Raw genomic sequence first — 20,313 nt, forward strand, 5'->3', positions numbered from 1 at the left:
AGAAATGCATACATTTTACCTAATGGAAGAGTGTGCAGGAAATTCAGCACTCTTCCATCATCCTCTTCTTACTCCTGTTTCAGAAGTGAAGAGGTACAAGAATACTGCACCCCTAGTAGACCGCACCTGCCTCCCTGAGACTCTCCTGGCAGCCAGTCCCCCCTCGGTTAGAATGTTCCAGGCCCTTCAAAACTCTACAGAAATACCAGAATCTCAAATGCTTGGCTGCTCATCTCCATGCAGCCCTGCTCTTCAAATGAGCAAGTACCAAGTGCCTGTTATGTATAACATGGTGTCAGGCCCTCGGCGTGGTCTCTGTCCTCCTGGATAAGTCAAGGAGATGAGGCAAATACGTAAAAAGTTAAGCAGCCACCCAAGAAACCAACAACAGTGCAGACCAATGACAGGAGCAGAGGCATAAGAGGAAGATATGAGCAAGTGCCAAGACCAAGTAACGGATGGACAGCACTTACAGATGGACAGCACTTACGGATGGACAGCGCTTACGGATGGACAGCGCTTACGGATGGACAGCGCTTACGGATGGAGAGCGCTTACGGATGGACAGCACTTACGGATGGAGAGCGCTTACAGTAACTGCTTCAGATTACAGAGAATAGATGTTCTTTAGGCTGAAGTAGGCAGGGTTTATGGAAAAAGCTAAAGTTTGAACTTGGTCTTGGAAGAATGAACTTAGAGAAGGAAAGCATATTCCAGGTAGATACAGCACGGATGCAGAAAAGCTCAAGGTATGTTCAGAAGGTGCTGAGTGGATAGATCCTGCCAGTGGGAAAGAGTGGACCATACGAGGCAATGATCAACTGACAGTACATCAGTCATGATGCTCTGGCTACGAGAGGCTTCAAACCGGCTTAAACAGAAAGACGCTTCTATCTCTCAAGACAAGAAGTCTAGAATTCTCGTGGGTTCCAGTGTTTTTTCAGCCCAAGGCACATGGCTGCGTGGGGGAGGGGTTGTGTTAAGACCAAACTTCTGTCAATAAGTCACAACGCGGGTGTGGATGATCCTACATGGGTAACCAGCCGTCACAAACGGTTACCGTGCAGCGAGTGCCGAGCACAGACCCACGCGCTTCACCTTCGAAGCAAACCTGAGAGAGAAGATGACAGGGGAAGAACCAGAAGAGGCTCCTCATCTAACAACCAAATCCAAAACTAGATTTGGAAATGCAGCAATAGATCCTCCTCCTTGTGCCTATTTACCAAAAAATACACGTGGGTTCTAAAGGGGATCTAACCAGGATGGCTGCTCAAATCTGTTCAGTCAGCAAAGACCTTCACTGTAACGACCACTGGGGGCCTGTGTTCATTAAAGCAAAACTGCACTAGGACATTCCAACATGTTAGTGTGAGGGAATGAATGAATGAAGGCAAAGAGACTGGCCCAGAAGAGAAAGCACACTGATACCCAGGCCTAGGGAACTGGAATTCCCAATATATTCCTATACAGGGGGTCCTAGCACAGTGAGCTTTGGCCAGGCTCAGTACCCAAGCAGGACTCTCCTACTCAGTCATAGGGTCCATCTCCCTCATTCTAATCCTGAAAAATCTGTAACACAGGTTAGGGGAGTTGGCCAATTGCAGCATTACTTTATAAAGTCCATCTTTAATGTAATGTCATTTTATTTGTTTAAAAAATGTTTCTCAAGCACATTCTACGTGCTACACATGTTCTAGGCCCTGGTGATTCAGCAATGAGCGAGCAGCTGCTGCTCTCATGGACCAGAATCTAGGTAAGGAAGACAAGCCAACAAAAGAGCCAGGTACTGAAAAGCACAAAGAGAAAAATAAAACAGGGTAATGGATTGAGTGGGTGACAGAGAAGGAGTCTGAGGACCCGACTCAGCAGGTGAGCAGGTGCGTGATGAGAAGCCACCAGCGCAGAGACCTGGGAGAGAACATCAATGGAGAAGGACCAGGGCAAAGGCACTGAGGTGGCAAGAAGCCTGCAGTGTTCAGTGAACAAACAAGGAGGAGGCCAGCAGGGATGGAACCAGCCAGTGAGGAAGACGGAACACTAATGCGTCAGGACAAGCAGGAACCAGATTATGGAGAGTGCCCTGTAGGCAGGCCTAGCAGGGGGTTGGATTCTCTTCCAAACGCAAAGAGAAACAGCTGGATGGTTTCGAGCAAAAGAGTGACAGAATCCAAGTGACATTTTACAAAAATGACCTGACTACTGTGTGGAGAACAGACTGGAAGGAGACAGAGGAAAAAGCAGGGGAGCTGGTTAGGAGACTGTTGCCACTACCCAGGCCAGAGACCTGGGGGCTGCACAGGTCGGTAGTGAGGGGGTGAAAAGTGAGGCTCCAGGCTCTGTTTGGAAGTTGAGTCAACAGGACCTGCAGACAGACTGGGTATTGAGGGGAAGATGCCTGGATCTGGGGCCTAAGGATTAAACCCTGGAGGATTAATTGGATCATGCCACCTACTGGAACACAGGAGATCATGGGGAGAACAAGGAATAGCAACAAACAACTTTGCTCCTAAGGGTCTGTCATTCTGAGACGGTCACTTTTGGAAATTCATACTTCCAGGTTGAACAATTTCCTTCTCTGAGTGGGTCAGGAAAGAAATCTGGAAGAGGCAGCATCGTTATTTTTTAAACGTACAGATTGGGACTCAGAGATTGACACTTTCACAGAATATTAGAGAGGGAAGAAGCGCAAGAGATCTGGTCCTACCCCCTTCGTGCAGCAAGTGATGAAACCGAGGTCCAGAGAGGTACGTGACACTGTCTCACTCGGGCGGGTCATCGACGTGCCACTATTTAGCGGCAGTTAGTGTCACGTAAGACATCACTCCAAGCGGAGAGTCCCGTGCTCTCTCCATCACACCACGCTGGTCTCTGTGCCTCTCACGATCGATATTTCTCTTTCAGTTGCTCATACAAATGCCTCACACAGGGTGCTAGTGATCTGCCTGATGCAGACACGCTGCGACACCAGAAGACATCTGACCTCAGACAGCAGGCCCTTTTCCTAGAAGAACATGCCCCATGCCAGGGCTCCTGTCAAGTGGCGAGCAGAGTGACGGCCGGAGGAGTCAGAAGGCAGCCAGCCATGCCAGACACACCACAGCAGCACGTCTCTGATCTGTCACTAGGAGGAGCTAAATCAGCAGCTTCCAGAGCATTATAAGAAACTGACATCTGAAAAAGGCAAATCAGGTCCCAGCCAGCCTCTCAGGGGATTTGACCCCGCTTTGCTACAAGCTGCCTTTCTTCTAGGACTGACCAGAGCATTATTCTCTGCAAAGGGGTCCACAGAGCACCAGCCCAGTCCATGGCAGAGCCCACGCTGTGCCCACCTACCTCGACTTTCACACTCGCCCTCCACCTTGATCGCCCTTCGTCTGATCTCCTTCATTCATTCTCACCGCCTTCCTGTATGCATCCAAACCTGCAACCTACACACAGCTTCTTCCTAAAAGAAAGGTAACAGGTGGTCCTCTTACACTGCGTTTCCACCTCCCACCAGTGAATCACCACCACCAAAACATGGAACTAAATCACATTTTAAACTATTTTGTACTGAATCAATTAAAGCTTTGTAATTCTCATTCTTAGAATAAATTCAAGTGAGTTGGAAACTTATTTCTCTAAGAGAAACAAAAATCAGAAAACAAATTTCTTTAGGTTTCCTTTTATAGATGAGTAGAATCGCATGTGGTTTACTCCTTCCTTCCTTTTACTGTTCATTTGTAATTATTCCTTCTCACCTTAGTTTTATATTTTTCCTTCCGAAGAAGCAGCCATTGCTAGCCACCTTTCAAGGTGGGCAAGAAGTTAAGAGCGTATGGGTCAAATTCCCATTCTAAGGCACCCCCCATGGCATCCTTTGCTGGGTGGTGCCCAACCTGCTAAGATACCTGCAGAGATGAAGCCCTCACTTCCACACAAGGCAGCCCATTCCACTACTGGGGGCCATGTGCTTCTGGACCCCGAGCTCAACTCACCTCCCTGCACATACCCATTGATGATCACTATGACCCTCAGATGAACTCAGAGAGGAAACACATGAATTCCACATGACAGCCCTATACATTCCAGGATTATATCTCCTTTTTTCTGGCCTCTATGCCTGGGGCCCCCCAGCCGTTCTTCATGTGCCATAGTTTCCATGCACTTTTCTCTTCTAGGCAGCTACCTCTAGCTCTATTTTTAGAGATCCCTTAAAAATATGTCACCAACATCAGAACGTAGGGGAGTCACATCTTGGGGGCGGTGAGGAAGCTTGATTCTAAAGTCAATAATAAAGCAAAAATCACCAAGCAGTACCAAAATCACCTTTGAACATCTCTCACACTGTCCATCACAGTGAGATGCTTCAAGAGGCTGACTTCGCTTCAAAACCTCTCACTTCGAGAGGCTCTGAGCTGCCTCAGGAAACAGATTCCCTCCTTCCATCTCACCCTCGCCCCAATGCACATCCTCACTAAGCAGGGTGATGACTCACGCAACTGATTTTTTTTTGTTTTCCAGTTGGTTGGCTTCTTGGCAATTGTTTGCCTTTGCCCACACACATGCTGAATACCTGATATTTCGGTGTATCCATGAGCCAGATTTACCCAAGCTCTAGGATTGCGCCACCATTACTCAGTCCTCTTCAAAGGACATCTGTTTTCTCACATCTGCAAATTCATCCTCCCCTCCACACCTCGTCCTCAATCCAGGCTGATACTTCATGATGGCCAACCAAGAGCCACCACCGGCACAGTTCACACAAAGTTCACACGGAACTTTGCAAAACTTCCATTTTGAACACTCACTATTGTAAATCATCGTCTTGATAAGAAAGAAGTTGTAAAGAGGTTAATGTGATAGCAATCTCACTACAGTACGTAAAATCCATAGCCTTTTCTAAAGCCTGCAACAATTTAAGAAACTACAATTTTTTGCCTAGAAGACAATTGTTCACTCTTATGATCATCGTTTATCATCCCAGGTGAAAAAGTTATTGGCACGTGTTTCTTGCCTGTATTTCTGGTTATGTTTGAATCACCTTAAGTCAAGTTAGTGCACCAGTACCAGATAAACCATAGTTAACACTTATTTGTTAAGATTAAAAGTACTATTTTATAAGGGAGATGATGAACACCAAGCTTTGAGAAAACGTCATATGATACCCACTTAAAACAATGGGAAAGAGTAAAACTAAAACAGTTACATAAATCAAGATAACCCAAGTTTTATGGATACAAGTTGATGCTAAATTAACTTTGTTCTCAGGAATAAGCTGCAGAGGTTCAGCTCAGTGTTAGAGGCAGCTCTGAAAAGATTCATGCAAATATTCTTCCATACTTTGGGTAACACTGTATCTTTATGCTCCAAAAAGAAGAGTACAATAAACATACCCTTATAACAGCTCATAAACATTTTGTTTGTTTGGATTTTATATACTCTCATCTTCACCTTCCTCCTCAAATGGCATGGTAATTTATGGGAAGCATTCTTTGACATCACTATTTGATGTTTTCTCCATCTTAAAAGGCTACACAAACCAAACTTCAGCCCTATCCTTTCCCATCCAGTCAGCTGGTTGGATGTCCCCTACATCCAACCAGCTGTTCTACCTGCAGACTTGAGCCCCTGAGGCTGGAGGGAGGAAAAGCAGTCTTCCAAGTGGACAAATGGGGCTCCCATTCCAGCGAGCTCTGAGAAGACAGAGCTCAGAGAAGGAACAGCTCTGGAGGCTGGAAGCCCCCGGGTGATGCGATTCTGAGCTTCATCACTACCCAATGAAGTGTGCTTCTGGGGCAGGGGACAGATATGCCCTTCCCCACGCTAAGAGGCAGGAGACAGAAGGGCCCGTTGAGGGACTGACAGGAGGGAAGAGGTGAGACTTCCTCCTAAACCGCTGTCTTAAGAGCTGCCATGACAGCCCAAGAACCTCAACAACTTCCTACTACACGGGGGTCACGTCCTACCACCCTTGTCCTCTTGGTAAGACACTTCCTTCATTCACTACTCCTGGATGGCGCTTATTACACGGAATATAATTGTAAGTTAACGAGGACCATGCGCCTCTTACATCCAGCGCTGTGCCTGACATCAAGAAGAGTCTCAAATACTTGTATCGGTTTCCTAACACTGCCCAACCAATTGAGACCAAGAATGGAAGACATTTCAGCTGTGGGTGAGGGCAATTCTGGCCATCATGATGAGCTGAAAATGGACATCTCCACAAAATAAAGCTTCAGACTCAGAGTTCACAGCCCAGACTGGCACAGAGTAGCATCAGTGCTACTTCCCACTTGTGTAACGCTGTTAAACCAGAACGTGTATGACTGAAAACGATCAAACTTCCCATCTCAGTGCCATGAACTCAAATTCTAACCATTGTTTACCACAGCGAATAATTTCTTAAGGTGCCCTGTAAATTCACAGGAAAAACCGGAGATGCATAAACATAGCTCATCAGGAAACTGCAACCACTGACCCCCCGCTGGCAAAGCACAAGAAACGTTGAGGCGAGATTTCAAATTCCAGAATTAAGCCAAAGTTGACTTACTGAGTGAGATAAAGTGGAAAACAATTATAGCCTAACTAGTTATTTGGCTGGCACTTAGCTACATCGCTTTAGATATAGGCTACAGTTCCAGGGCTGCTGGAGTTATTTATAGCCCTGGACACATTATTCTGCGGCCAGCATTTAAGGCAGTTTCTGATTTCTGCGATGGTTCACATTGCGACTTGAGCACAGTTCATGCTGATACCCTTAGCGTCTGCCCCATTCAGTACGGGCTCTCTACATGGCTGAGTGTTGTGTAACCCTAGCAGCCTGGCAGTGGTTTTAATACTGCCGGTCAGATTTCAGGGATATTAATGCAGTGGGCAATCCCTAGAGCTTTTATTAAGGATGCATTACAGAAGGTTAAGGAATGTGAGGCAAGGGAGGAGGGAGGAAGTAGAGGAAGCACTTGGAGAAAAAGAAGATGTAGAATACTTTCAGCAGAGGAGACACACAAAACCCAAAAAGGAAAAAAAAAAAGTCTATTATTGGACTATTGTAATAGCTGTTTCAACATCTATGTTAATAGATGTTAAAGCCCATATCCCAGTGTTGTTTTTAGGGTCTAATAGCAGGTCAGATGTGGAAACCACCACCAGAAACCAAGGCAGGGATTGACAATAGTCAAAAACCAGATTAGAAACTCAAGCAGAAGGATCCAAGTACCACAAATAGCCATGACCTAGCAAAACACGAAACCAATCCCAGGCTCAATCCCCCAAATCCTACTTTACGGGGATGAGAAGCAGCACCTACATTTTTGCTAGTTCTCTGGGTCATTCCGATGCACCTGTAAGTGGGAAAACCATAGCCTGTAACATCCACAGCCTCTTCTGAGGGAGACACATGGTTCTCAGTGACGATCCATCTTCAGAAGCTCCTTGGACCAGGTGTACCTGCCTAGGAACAGCCAATCAAGAGTCTGCTTTCTACAAAAGCTTTAAAGCTTTTGCCATTGGTGACACGGGAATAACAGCAGATAGTACAGCCAATCTAAACTGGAACTGGAGATTCAGGAAGGGGTGTTTAATCCAAGGCGGTGGTAAGAAGACAGGGAAAAGGGCAGAGCCAAGAGTAACTGAGTCACATTAATGGCACTGGCCTGGAAGGAAATGCCTCCCTGCTGCTGACAGGACAACCTGGTCCCTGAAGTCTCAGAAAGGGTGAGCATCTTTCTGGTATCCTAATACTGTGCTGATCTCTTAGGCCAGGCTGCTCAGATCAGCTAAGCCTGGTTCCTAAGACAGCATCCTTAGAGTAGAGCCTACATCTTGAAGTGCCCTTGTAACCAAAATAGCCTAGTACGCCAAGTGCCAGGAAGAGCAATAGACAGATATAGACATCCGCCAAGTGCCAGGAAGAGCAAAAGACAGATACAGGCATCCTGTTAGTGGTGTCAAGGTGGGACGCTCCTCCCGGTACAGTCGGGGGCATCCACAATTTTAAGCTATAGAACAGTTAGGTCTGGAGTGCTAGGGTTGAAGATTTGAGATGATACGTGGTCACAAAGCCAGGACTTTAAGACTCCTTTTGTTCTTTCCTTCCCCACACCTGAAAGAGGAAAAGCATGTGCACAGCCCTAGAGCTTCTCCACCAATGCTGGTGCTCTGCTAAATGAGAGGACCCAATCCAAGGCGGGCCGCCCCACATGCAGGAGTTGGAACCAGTGAATCAGCACCCACAGCAACCTTCCCAGCCCTTCAGGCTCTCACCCCACACTGTCCTGCACTGGACTGCGGCTTCCCAAGGACAAGACCTTCTCCTAGCAACAGGATTAGCACCAACTAATACAGTTCACGTGTTCTCATTTTATCTCATCAACAAGCCTCTGAGGGCTGTACTAGCTTCTTACCCCTGTTTTACAGATAAATGAAGCCTGGAAGTTGAGCAACTGTCTAAGGCCACACAGCCGGTAAATGCTGGGGCGGGGGGTGGTGGGTGGTGGGGGGGTTGTACGAGGGTGACACAGACAGGACACCAATACTCAAAACCCAGGTCTATCGAGTCTAAAGGTTATACTCTTGACCACCGTATTTTCCCTGCCCTTTTCTCTCCAGAGTTTTTTTAATTGTGGTATAACACATAGTTTACTATCCTCACCATTTTCAAATGTACAGTTCGGTGGCATTAAGCACATTCACATTGTTGTGCAGCTATCACCACCAGGCATCTCCAAAACTTCTCATCTTGCAAAACTGAAAATTCCGCATCCATTTAAACAACTCTCTACTCTCCCCTCCCTCCCACAACCACCATTCTGCTTTGTCTCTATGAATTTGACTCCTGTAGATACCTTTGTAAGTGGAATTACACAGTATCTGTCACATTATAACTGGCTTATTTCACTTAGCATAATGTCCTCAAGGTTCATCAATGTTTAGCATGTGTCAGAATGTCCTTCTTTCCTTTGTTTTTTGTTTGTTTTTAATTGAAGGTCCCTTACTAGTCCTGCTTCCATGAGTGGCCACGACGGGGAAAAAGGTTAGGGGAACCAGGCAGCATGGGGAGGGGTCATCTCTACAACACTGCATTTATATACAGAACTAAACACACAAGGACAGAGTCACTACTGCTATTAGAAGCTGGCAGCATGGGAAAGGGAAGGAACAGATGGGGAACTGGGGTGTTAAAAAAAAACAGTGCTCCTTCCCCCAGGCATACCCCTGTTTGAGCTTAATCTGCTTCAACCCAAGAAGATCAAAAGCAGTTTGGGGGCTTCCCTGGTGGCGCAGTGGTTGAGAGTCCGCCTGCCGATGCAGGGGACGCGGGTTCGTGCCCCGGTCCGGGAGGATCCCACATGCCGCGGAGCGGCTGGGCCCGTGAACCATGGCCGCTGAGCCTGCGCATCTGGAGCCTGTGCTCCGCAACGGGAGAGGCCATGACAGTGAGAGGCCCGCGTACCGCAAAAAAAAAAAAAAAAAAAAAAAAAGCAGTTTGGGAAGGCCAGAACCTTCAGGGATGGAGGGAGGAGGATGGCCCAGGAGGTGGGGAGGCTGTTTGGCAACTGGAGTGAAGGGATTGCCCGCCCCCTGCTGGGACCCCCCCCCCAGCCCCTCTGGTTTGGCAGGAAGGGGGCAGCCTGCAACCCCCGTGGGCAGGTCTGGGGTTTGCCCTCCAGAGAGATGAAAACGCTGGCCCCCAGCTTCTCTGCCAGGGTGCAGTGGTCCTTGACCTCCTCGTAGCAGTTTGCTTCTAATTCATGCTTGATCCCCATCAGCTTCTCCCCGATGGCAACCTTGGAGCTGGCATAGATCATTTTGCTCTTCAGGGGTGCAGACTCAGGGGCCCAGGCCTCCTCCTTGCTCTCCTTGGTCTCACAGGCTGCATCACAGAGGGCGTAATGGCAGTCCTTGTGTGGCAGCACCTTGACAAGGATGGCACAGGGGTTGTCTGCAGTCTGGCCCACATCACCTACCAGCATCTCCTCACCCTCCTCCAGGATGAGGTTCTTCGTGTCCTCGCTCAGGCAGAAGAGCACCGCCTTCTTGCGCTTCTTCACATCCTCTGGTGAGGACGACTTACTCACCTTCATGTCACTGAACACTTTGATGACACCAGAGACAGCCACACTGGAGACCACATTTCTAGAAGTGAAAGGGAGATAGCGAGGAGAGCCAGAAAAGACAGGAGTAGGAGTCACTGCAGCCAGTGCCGGGACCCGACTGAACCAACGTCCTTCCTTTCTAAGGCTAAATAATATTCTTTTGTATGGATGTACCCCATGTCGTTTCTCCATCCATTCATGATGGACACTGGGTTGCTTCCTCCTTTTGGCAATTGCAAATAATACTGCTCTGCCTTCCTTTCTTATCCTGCCTGATGCATAGCAGGGGTACGAAGGTACAAAGAGCATCCTTCGGGACTTCCCTAGTGGCGCAGTGGTTAAGAATCTGCCTGCCAATGCAGGGGTACGGGTTTGAGCCCTGGTCCGGGAAGACCCCACATGCCGTGGAGCAACTAAGCCCGTGCGCCACAACTACTGAAGCCTGCATGCCTAGAGCCCATGCTCCGCAACAAGAGAAGCCACCGCAATGAGAAGCCCACACGCTGCAATGAAGAACAGTCCCCACTCGCCGCAACTAGAGAAAGCCCACGTGCAGCAACAAAGACCTAACGCAGCCAAAAATTTTTTAATTTTTTTTAAAAAGATCATCCTTCCATCTACTTTCAAAAGAGCATTTTAGGAAATTAGGTGGAATGGGCTTTCCATGTGATTCTTAAATCAGTAAGTATTCATTAATGTTATTATACTTGTCATAACGCTGAGGCAACTATATGCCATGTAATAAGTTAACATACATATATATTTAAATGGGACTATAAAGCAGTGTTACTATAAAATGTGGTGAGCCTTTAAGTTTTTAACCAAACAAACCAGAACTGCTACGTTCAAATGAGTATTTTCCTAACAGCCTGGGAGGCTCTACACTGATTGATCACTGAGAGCATCTGAAGCCTGACTACTTCTGAGGATGACAGCTCGTAAGAGGCCACACACAACTGTCATCAGTACCTGCAAGTCACACTTTGCCTGTAACAGAAATATAAGTCAGTGAATTCCTACCTTACTCAACCAGCTTAGTTCTCTGAATAACTCTTGGCTGTTTCCAGAAAAGAAAGCATACCTTCCAGGCACAGATTTTGCCACCATACAAAGGAAAAAGAATGCATCATCAGATCTGAAGCCAATTTCAGAAGAAGTATTGATGAGCTCCAGTATCCCTGTACCTCTGCCAAAGGGAACATCCCGAAGGAACCAGCATTCATACAGGTAGGACTGGACGTGTTAGTCATAAAAAATCACATTTTAAGGGTATTCTTACCATTTCGGTGCACACAGCTTGTTACATAGTTACACACATGTATACACAGTAAAATGACCATTAAAAAAGCAAGCAGCTTGATAGCAAAGAAACACTAGTTTGTGGCTAAGGAGACATTCATTTTCCTTATTTCACAAATACACATTAGCTCTCATTAGCAAGTGTAAGCAAATTAAGAATTTGATTAAATCTGATGAAACAAGACAGAGCAATTTATCTCCTTTTAATGTACAAATACCTCCTTAATACTTATTCATACAACAAATGAACCACTGGACTGGAAGAACTCAAGGTCAGAGACTACTTTGCAGGGATGGGCTCTTCGTCTCTGCCTCACGCATGGGCTGTGACGCATCACTGCAGGTAGAAAGTGCTCTCTACAGGTGCTGGCCAAGTGATGAACATAAAAGATGGTATGAATATTCAGATGAAAACCATGAGTATTATTATTGTTCCTGTGGGAGAAGACGACTGAAGCAAATTCGATCCGATGTTTCCTCCCTGACTCACTGCTGCCTGCTTCGTTCGATCTCACAGGAAGGATGGAGTCCGTATTCACCCCCACCTAATCACGCAAGTATCCATGAGTCTTGATGAGACTGTTAATAAAAATTTGAGCTAAGCGAAAAAAATTATTATGCTTTTAATGTAAATGATAACTTTAGGAAGGTAAGAGCAAAAAAATACACGTGATCAAAATTGTGTGAAATTAGGATGTTCCAAAACAAGGCAGTTATATTAGCGTTCATATCCACAAATGTTGCTTTGCTATTAACCCACGTTCATACCGTGTGCCAAGCCTTTGCGCACAACAATAAAAAAGAAGAAAAACAACATTTAATTATCTCCTGACAGGGGCTCCACATCCCACAGATTCAGGCAAGTGCCAGGGGATACAGATGGGCTTTCCACCAGGTACTCTAAGCCCAAATGACAGATAACATGACGGTACATGTGGCTCCTTGGTGAAGAAAGGGCTTTCCTCGAAGGGCTACGGCCTGGAAACAGGAAGGGAGTACAGGTGGTCTTTAAACCAATTCAAGGGCATTTATTGAGTCCCTACAGTACGCAAAACCCTACCTTGGGAAAAGTGAGGGATGTGAGCAGAAGATTCAACCTACATCTTCAACGAGAGCAGCTGTGCAAATATACACACCCAACCATCAATTGCACGCAGTGAAACACATTCTAAAACTACCTACAATCTCAAAGCTTTTTAAACTTTGGCTTTGTAACTCACCCTATTTTCTGCAGAATCACCTTTTTTTAATATGTAATTGAGGAAGCACAGCAATAAAAATGAATACCCGTGAACCCGTCAGGAAACCTCATAGCCCGCTAGCAGTGCTGTTCCCACTTCTGTTCCCCCGCCAGCCCCACCCTCCCCGGATACCTACTATTCTAGTTGCCTTTTCCCTCATTCCCTGGTTTTTAATCATTTTATCACATGTATGTCCTTCACCAATACTGTTCATTTTGGTGATTTCAGAAATTCATAAAAATGGTGTCGATTCTGTGTGGATTCCTCTCTGAAACACCTGAAGTGATACCTAAGCTGGGCATCATATGAAGTCAGGTAATAGGTTCTGAGCATGCATCTTACCATTGGTGGGACTGCACTGGGGTCTGGGTGGGCAGTTAGCAAAAGGAAATTAAACCAGAGCCTAAGGCCAGGGCGCACAAAGATAGTTGAATACAGCACAATTTACCAATTCAAATATTTTACCTTTTCATCTACCCCATAAATACACAGTAGCCAGGTCACGATACAGTAGAACTGACAACCTACTGCCCAGTACCTTTTTTCTTGTGGAGTCTCTAAGCCAGGGGACCTGAATTGCTTAGTGCTGAAGACATTATAAGCCGAGTCTTTGAATTCCATGCAGAAGGCATCTGGGTATTCTCATTCCTTTTAGGATTTCATGCCACTACACGTTTGAGTTTTATAATGGCAAAAGCTCTACAGGAAAATCATTAAGTATCTTTCCTGATGGGCCTCTTCATTCCTCCCCAAACTTCAGCAAAAGACAGAAAAGCCTACAGGGCCCATGTCACAATTAGAATTGTTCAAAGGAGAGGAATAATGCATAGGCCCTTGAATAAACTTTAAGAGGAACATTATATGCCATTAACTTGGAGCTCAGATACATAAGCTTGATCATTCCCACAACAAGTTAGCAAGATATACCAGTGCTCACCTACACCAGGACCCAGACAACTTGAGGACCTCCTCCGCATATCAAACCTAAAATGCTCCTGCTTGGAGGAGCTTCCAAAGTGCTTTGACAAAGTCCCCGATAAGAACCTAAAGTTGTAATAGGCAATGGTCTGGGTCCTGGGTATCCTCCTGTAAGGCTCTCCCCTCATATGCTGGAGGAAGGGGCCTTGTCTCTGATGGTCAAGCTGACATCCTGAGTGAAGGTGAGCTCATTTTCCAAACACCTGTCCAGCCAATAGGCAGTGAGCAGGGCACACCCATAAATGTGAAAACCTTCAGCTAGGTGGACAGATGGGAGAGAGCTTCCAGGAGTCGCAGACCTACTTCCCTGATCTTAGCTCAGAAAGGGAACGAAACGCCCATCAGACATCAAGCAGGATAGGAAAGAAGATGCTTCAGAAAGAGATGGAGACAGGGAAAGTGCTGGAAAGCAGATCAGTGCCCTGGGATGAAGGGAGGGTTAGATTTAAAATCAAGTAATTTTACACTGCTTGAGTTTCATGTACACCTTTTGATTGTTATATTTACCCCTTTTTGAAGATATGACCCTCTTTCGGGGCTTACGTGGCCTAAGGAGAGCCAAAAACAAGGGTTCTGCCTAAATGTGGGACAGTTTTAAGAAGCACCAGGCTGTCTAGGGGCTGCGTGTGGTGGTGGAAGGCAAAGCAGCAGATCCCCGAGGGAAGAACTATGGGTCAGACCATCTGCCCTTTTTCTGTACTCAGAGACTTTCCTTTCTCCTTTCTCTCGGCTGCTGGCGGGCAGGGCAGTGCTGGTAGAAAAGACGCTCCATGTTAGGGCCTCTTTTATGCACAAATGATGTTCCAGACCCACCATCACTGGAACAGAACCTCGTGGAAGGCAGCAGAGTGGTCAGACGAGGAGTGTGGCTTTGGACAAGTAAGGCAGAGGTCCGTCGTTTGTAAATGAGGATGATGGGGGTGCCTACATCATAGTGTTATTATTAAATGAGTGAACATACAGCTCTTAGAAATGACCTGGCTCAAAAGCAGTTGATAAACGGTACCTATCATAACCAGTGCTTTTCCAATTGTAGGGCTGAGAGATGCGTAAGCTCCAAACAAGCGAGGGGAAAACTCATGCCAAGGTGCCTTATTTAAAATATGTATTTGTAATATTTTATCCTGAACATTCTGGTTTCCACGACTTCCTATGTCTAAAAATATAATCATTTAATGATTAAAAACAGAATTATAAATAATGTCTTAACAGAGGAAATACAAAGAAAACTACAAATGAACACACCAAGCATATGAAAAGGTGCTCAACCCTCCAATGTAAGTCAACTTTAAACAAAAATGAACTGTTCAGTGTCCGTTTAAAGAGAGGAAACAATGACCAGTGCCTGGGAGGGGTGAAGAAACAAACCAGTTCTTTTCTGGAGACTACTGGCCTTATCGATGAAGACTCATAAAAGCGCATGCCAGGAATTCCACCTTGGGGAATTTATCCTAAAAATACTGAAAGGTTCCAAGAATGTTCTGCAACATTTTTCACAATATCAAAAAATTGGAACCAATTAAACGTTCATCAAAATGGGAATGGTTAAAAACATTACAGCACAACCATACAGTGCCCAATTATGCAGCCATTAAAACGGTAAAACTGCCTTTATATGCTACAGGGAGAAAAAAGCCATAGTAGATTAAGATTTAAAATAAAAAATGGGATCATGCCATACATATAAGTATATCCTGCATCGTGCCTAAGTCTAGAGCAGTACTGCCCGACAGAAATGAGGCAAAGTACATGTGGAATTTTAAATTTTCTAGTAGCCACATTATATCCAAAATATTATTTGAACATCTGATCAACATAAAAAAGCATAAGTGAGATATTTTACATTCATTTTTTGTATTGAATCTTGGAAATCTGGCGTGTACTCACCCAGTTTAGGGCAGCCTCACCTCAAGTGCTCACAGTCACATGTGGTTACCCTACTGGACACTGGGTGCTAGTCTAGTACACATCAGTGGTTAAGAGGAGCTGTCTGCGAATGGGATTACAGAGCCTTTGCCTTCCTTGCATTGTATGAATGGTTTCAACAATCATTTGTATTAACAAAAAAGTAATAAAAGAACGTGGTGAAAAATTGTTTTAATTTTCCTTTAAAGCTCTAATAGGAGACTGGGAAGCACAGCTTAAATTTCAAGCTTCTTTCAAACTGCTCTTTCTCCTTCCCCAGGGGGCTGTGGGGGATAGGAACCTTTTCCCCTATGCCTTGGTTGTCTATTGCTCAGGTAGCTATGTATTTGTAGCAATTCTTCCCTTTCTCTCTCGCCAAGTCCCCTTATGACCAATACCCCTGCAGGATGGCAGGAGAGGGTTAGGAGAAAAGGCCACCATCCAGCATCACGACTGAAGGGGGAAATAAGCTGATGAACAGTTGCCAGGTGCATACAGTGCGCCAGACACTGCACTAGGCAGGCACTTCACGTACGTCAGATCACATAATCCTCCAATAACCTTATAATGCAGGTACCACGCCAATTTTTCAGATTAAGCTATCAAGGCTCAGAAAGTATCTGCTCCGAAGTGTCATAGAGTTGATAATGTGTAACTGCACTACCCCCATACGGTCCACAGCAAGATCATGACCAAAGAGGCCAGACTGCCCATGCCAAGGTCATGACCTCATCTTTATTAAAATCATGCTGTAAGACAATTGCATTTCTTAGAGGAAAGCAAATACCTGGGCATCTTTTATTTGCAAGAACCCCAGAACCCATTTCTCCTCTAAGCTCGTTCATACATCCTCAGATGTAAATATTTCCACTTAGACAAACCATTGTCACCCCTAACTAAACGTGTCACATCAAGCATTATCCTCGCCCCAACTCGACTTCTTTATTTCTGTCCATCCTCAAGCTGGAAACTTCAAGGTCATACATGACTCTTCTTCCCTTGGCTGCATAATCCAACATTTGAGTTCTAGGCTCAGTAATCCCTAAATGACTATTTAATAAACAATAATAAGCACACCTAGCACCCAGATCTTAGTTTCTAAATACCAGTCTTCAAGAAAAGGAAACTGACAGACATCGCCTTAACCAAGGGATCAAAGTGACACCATCAGTAATGAGACACTGATATCACCAATCTCCTGAGATGCTGCACTGAGGCACATCGCTTCTGTGCCACAAATTCATAACCTCCATCTAAGCATGGGAAAGCATCAGACAAACCCAAACTGAGGTTCATTCTACAAAATAACTGACCAGTACTCTCAAATTGCCAAGGTCAAAGGGAGAAATTGAAACTGAGGAACTGTCACCAATCAGAGGAGGCGAGGCAGCTGTGATGCTAAACGCAATGTGGAATGCTACATGCGCTCCTGGCCCAGAGAAGGTCAGTAGTGGAAAACCTGGTGAAATTCCCATCAGGCTTGAGGACAAGTTAATAGTGTTGTACAAATGTTCATCTCCTGGTTTCAATGACCGCACCTTACTTATGAAGTGTTAACATCACGGGAATCTGGAAATATATAACAGGAACTCTGCTATTTTTGCAACTTTTCTGTAAGGCTAAGATTTTCATAAGAGTTTTAAAATACTACTGTAGTTACTACTCATGGCTGTCCATGCTTAAACTCACTCTACCATCTCCTACTAACAGTGCCCTTCTCAGTCTCCATGTGTATTCAAAGCCTATTCATTCTTCCGGGCCCACTCATGTCCCACTGCCCACCTGACCGATGGCTCTATAGAACGTCTGTAACTATGAGTATCTGCTCTCTGCTCGTGGCACATGGGTCATGTTGGATTGTTAGTTAACTTTGTGTATTTCGGTTTTACTGTCCAATGACGATGCAAAATGTGCTTGTGTATACAAGTACACCAGGGCACACATGCTCCGCTCACTTTAAAATGGGCTGCTTTTTAATGTGGTTTTTGGGAAGCTACTGGATTACAAAACAGAGGTCAACTAGTATTTCAAACCTATCCAGGTCTACCCTGACAATCCTGTATAGATAGTGACAAATACTCTATCACTTAGGGAGGGCAGTATGTGGACTTATATATTATAAGCAGTAGAGGTATAGCTAACTTATACCACAGAAAATGACGGTATCAAAACATACACACACATGCCAGAATTTAAAATGTCGACTTAGTTTCTACTCAGAGGCCCGCCAACAGCAAGAGAATGCTCTCTCTCTGCTGAACAAAATAAGCACAATAATATACTTAGACTCCAACCAGGCCTGGAGCTGTCAGACAGCCTTCTAACGGGTGGCCATCCTGAAGCTAATGAAATGAAATATTAGGAGCACGTCAACAGAAAGGAAATGGGAAGAAACTAGCAGCTGAAAAGCAAGCTCTCCCAAGCGGCCCCAGTGGAGAGGCCTGGGGCACGGGAGCTCTGGAAACTGCGTGGGCCTCACCAGAGAGCTGTTCTATTCCCAAGGTGGAGGTATTGGAAGCTACAGCTGTTATACTCCCATTGGTTAAAGGACTGTCCCCTTGGGGGACATCAATTCTCAGGCTCCAGGAACCTCTGACAGTGACACAGGTGCTGATTGCTGGGAGTAAGCCAGCGCCGGGCAGTGCGCTGGAGGACAGCACAGGGCAGGCGGAAGAGCACTAGCGGCCTCTGCTACCCTTGGCCTCCAGGTCCTCGTGTCTCTACCGGTGGGCACAGAGGGAACATGAGCCTCTTGCTGCCTTCCAGACTGAAACTTGGGAGAAGGCTGCACTACCTGATGCACAGGTAAGGGACAGTTAGAGAACACCAGCCCAAGTTCTACTTTCCAAGGGATTGGCCCCTGAGCTCAAAGCCATCACTGACACACAAAGGGCATGTCCACTAGTAAAGTCACCTCCTAGCTGCACTCAAAAATCCACTGCTCAGAACACCACCTGTCAACTAAAAAACAACCAGGATAGGGATTATTTGAAGGTGCTGGTCTCAGCCTGGTGATCTCCCGGTCACTCTGCTGGCTAGAACCAAAGCAGCATCCGGAAAACCTCATCACTTGAGAGAACAGTGTTTAAATTTTTCATCCAGAATAACCCTTGTGTAGAGAAGAGTTGTATCATTCAGCCTGAAGAAGAGGTTATATATTTTATACTTTAAGAACCAGACTATTTTCTGCATTTGTCATAATCAAATCATGTTTACCATGCTTGCACATGTTTGGGAATCTTCCTGGGACCTGGGCTAATTTGATTTATACAATATTGTCTTCTCCTGTGGGTTGGAAGCAAAGTACTAACACTTGTCACATACGTGCCATCTGTGACAAGAGAGCCCATCATCAGCACCACGTTTCTGTAAGGGTGGATGAGGCTGACTCACCTTGACATCACCCTCAAAGCATTGACTCTGATTCTCTTTTCCCACTGAGAAAAACCTCAGTACAAAGAAAGTAATTTCTCAAAGGCAAGGGGTTGGGTCTTCCGAAAACAGGAGTGCCTTTGTTATGGGAAGTGCCCTTTGCCAATGACTAAAATCAACTCCAAAAAGAAATCCACATAGCATATAAGCCTCCATTTGGAGAGAACAGATAGACAAAGAGAAGAGCAAGAAAACAGTTAACGTGGAGGGAGGAAAAGAAGAAAGTCTTTTCTTCGGTAACTGGGAATAGACTAATATACCAAATTCTTACCTGAAACCACTTATAGTACTTACAGGCTAATTTATATACTTAAGTAGGTGTCTCATATTCCAGTAACAATATCTTCCTACCATGTCACTAAAGCAACAGGTATAATCAATAAAGGGCTTTAAAATTTCCATCCCGCTCATAAATGCTGTTGGCATAATAGATCACTATTTCCATCATGCATAATACATTAAAGTGCATGCCTGGATCCAGTGTTCATCACATTAGAAAAGCCCACTAGCAAGTTAAAAATAAAAAGGAACATTGGATATTTTGATAATACACTAAAATGAACAAATCATCTCTCCCAAGAAACAAAGTGAATCTGAGTCACAGGCACGATTTCTCTGTATAATTTACGATTCATGTGCATACTGAGAATCCAGCCTAGCAAGTGGAGTGATAGTGGTTAGGAAAGAACACAACTGCTTCTCGTAGTAAAGCATAAGTGTGTTCAACTCTGCCAGAAAAAGTAACAGCTGCTCAAGATGCGATCTGGCTGGAAGCTACTGCGTGGGACACAGAAGAATCTCAATTTGAGATTCATAAACCTAGAAATGATTAAGAACTAGAAACCCATTAACAGTGAGGTACAGTTCCTGGGCCTTAGGGAGAAATTCTAAGACTCTTTTTGGACTAAGTATGCCAAACGCTCACACCAACGAAGCTACTTTTTTTCTTAAGCACCTTTCCAAGACCTTTTCCTCATGAACCCTTTTTGTCCCTATATCCCTAAGTCAAGAAGAAGTACACTGGGGGACTTCCCTGGTGGTCCAGTGGATAGGACTCTGTGCTCCCAATGCAGGGAGCCCAGGTTCGATCCCTGGTTAGGAAACTAAGATCCCACATACCACAATGAAGAGCCCACACGCCACAACAAAGACCCAGCACAACCAAAATAAATAATTTTTTAAAAGAAGAAAAAGCACACTGGAACTTTAGCTCAGACTCCCACTAACTCATCATTCCTAATAATTAACATGCAGTATACTCATTTCTAACTAAAAATCAAATTGAGCGTTTTCCCTGAAAGTTGTCTTTAAAAGCAACGCAGTGTTCTTGTTTTTCAAAATCAGGGATCCAAAACTTAAGGGTTTATTCAATCGTCCTTTAG

General features: G+C 45.2%; 2 protein-coding genes across 3 annotated transcripts in view; both read right to left on the bottom strand.

Moving 5' to 3' along the window:
- The window catches only part of MYO5B (myosin VB), a 385,273-nt gene that overhangs the window by 362,954 nt on the left and 2,006 nt on the right, over positions 1-20,313 (bottom strand). The gene's annotated exons all lie outside the window — the stretch shown is intronic.
- Positions 1,057-10,435, bottom strand: LOC113626687 (uncharacterized). Its single transcript, XM_027118386.1, has 2 exons — positions 9,424-10,435; positions 1,057-1,111 (listed from the first exon to the last, which is right to left on the bottom strand). The coding sequence occupies exons 1-2, from the start codon at positions 10,383-10,385 to the stop codon at positions 1,057-1,059; spliced, it is 1,017 nt and encodes a 338-aa protein (XP_026974187.1). The 5' UTR covers positions 10,386-10,435.

The sequence above is a fragment of the Aethalodelphis obliquidens genome, unplaced genomic scaffold, assembly GCF_003676395.1.
Source record: "Aethalodelphis obliquidens isolate GAN/ISIS:26980383/991018 unplaced genomic scaffold, ASM367639v1 scaffold19, whole genome shotgun sequence".
NCBI lineage: Eukaryota > Metazoa > Chordata > Mammalia > Artiodactyla > Delphinidae > Aethalodelphis > Aethalodelphis obliquidens.

Bases quoted from the DNA above. Each gene is read 5' to 3' on its own strand.
- LOC113626687 (XM_027118386.1), bottom strand. From the start codon at position 10,385: ATGCTCTTTGTACCTTCGTACCCCTGCTATGCATCAGGCAGGATAAGA. The intron at 1,112-9,423 runs CTCTCACTGTCA...CTTCTCTCTCAG, and splicing joins TTTTTTTGCGGTACGCGGGC to GTTTGCTTCGAAGGTGAAGC.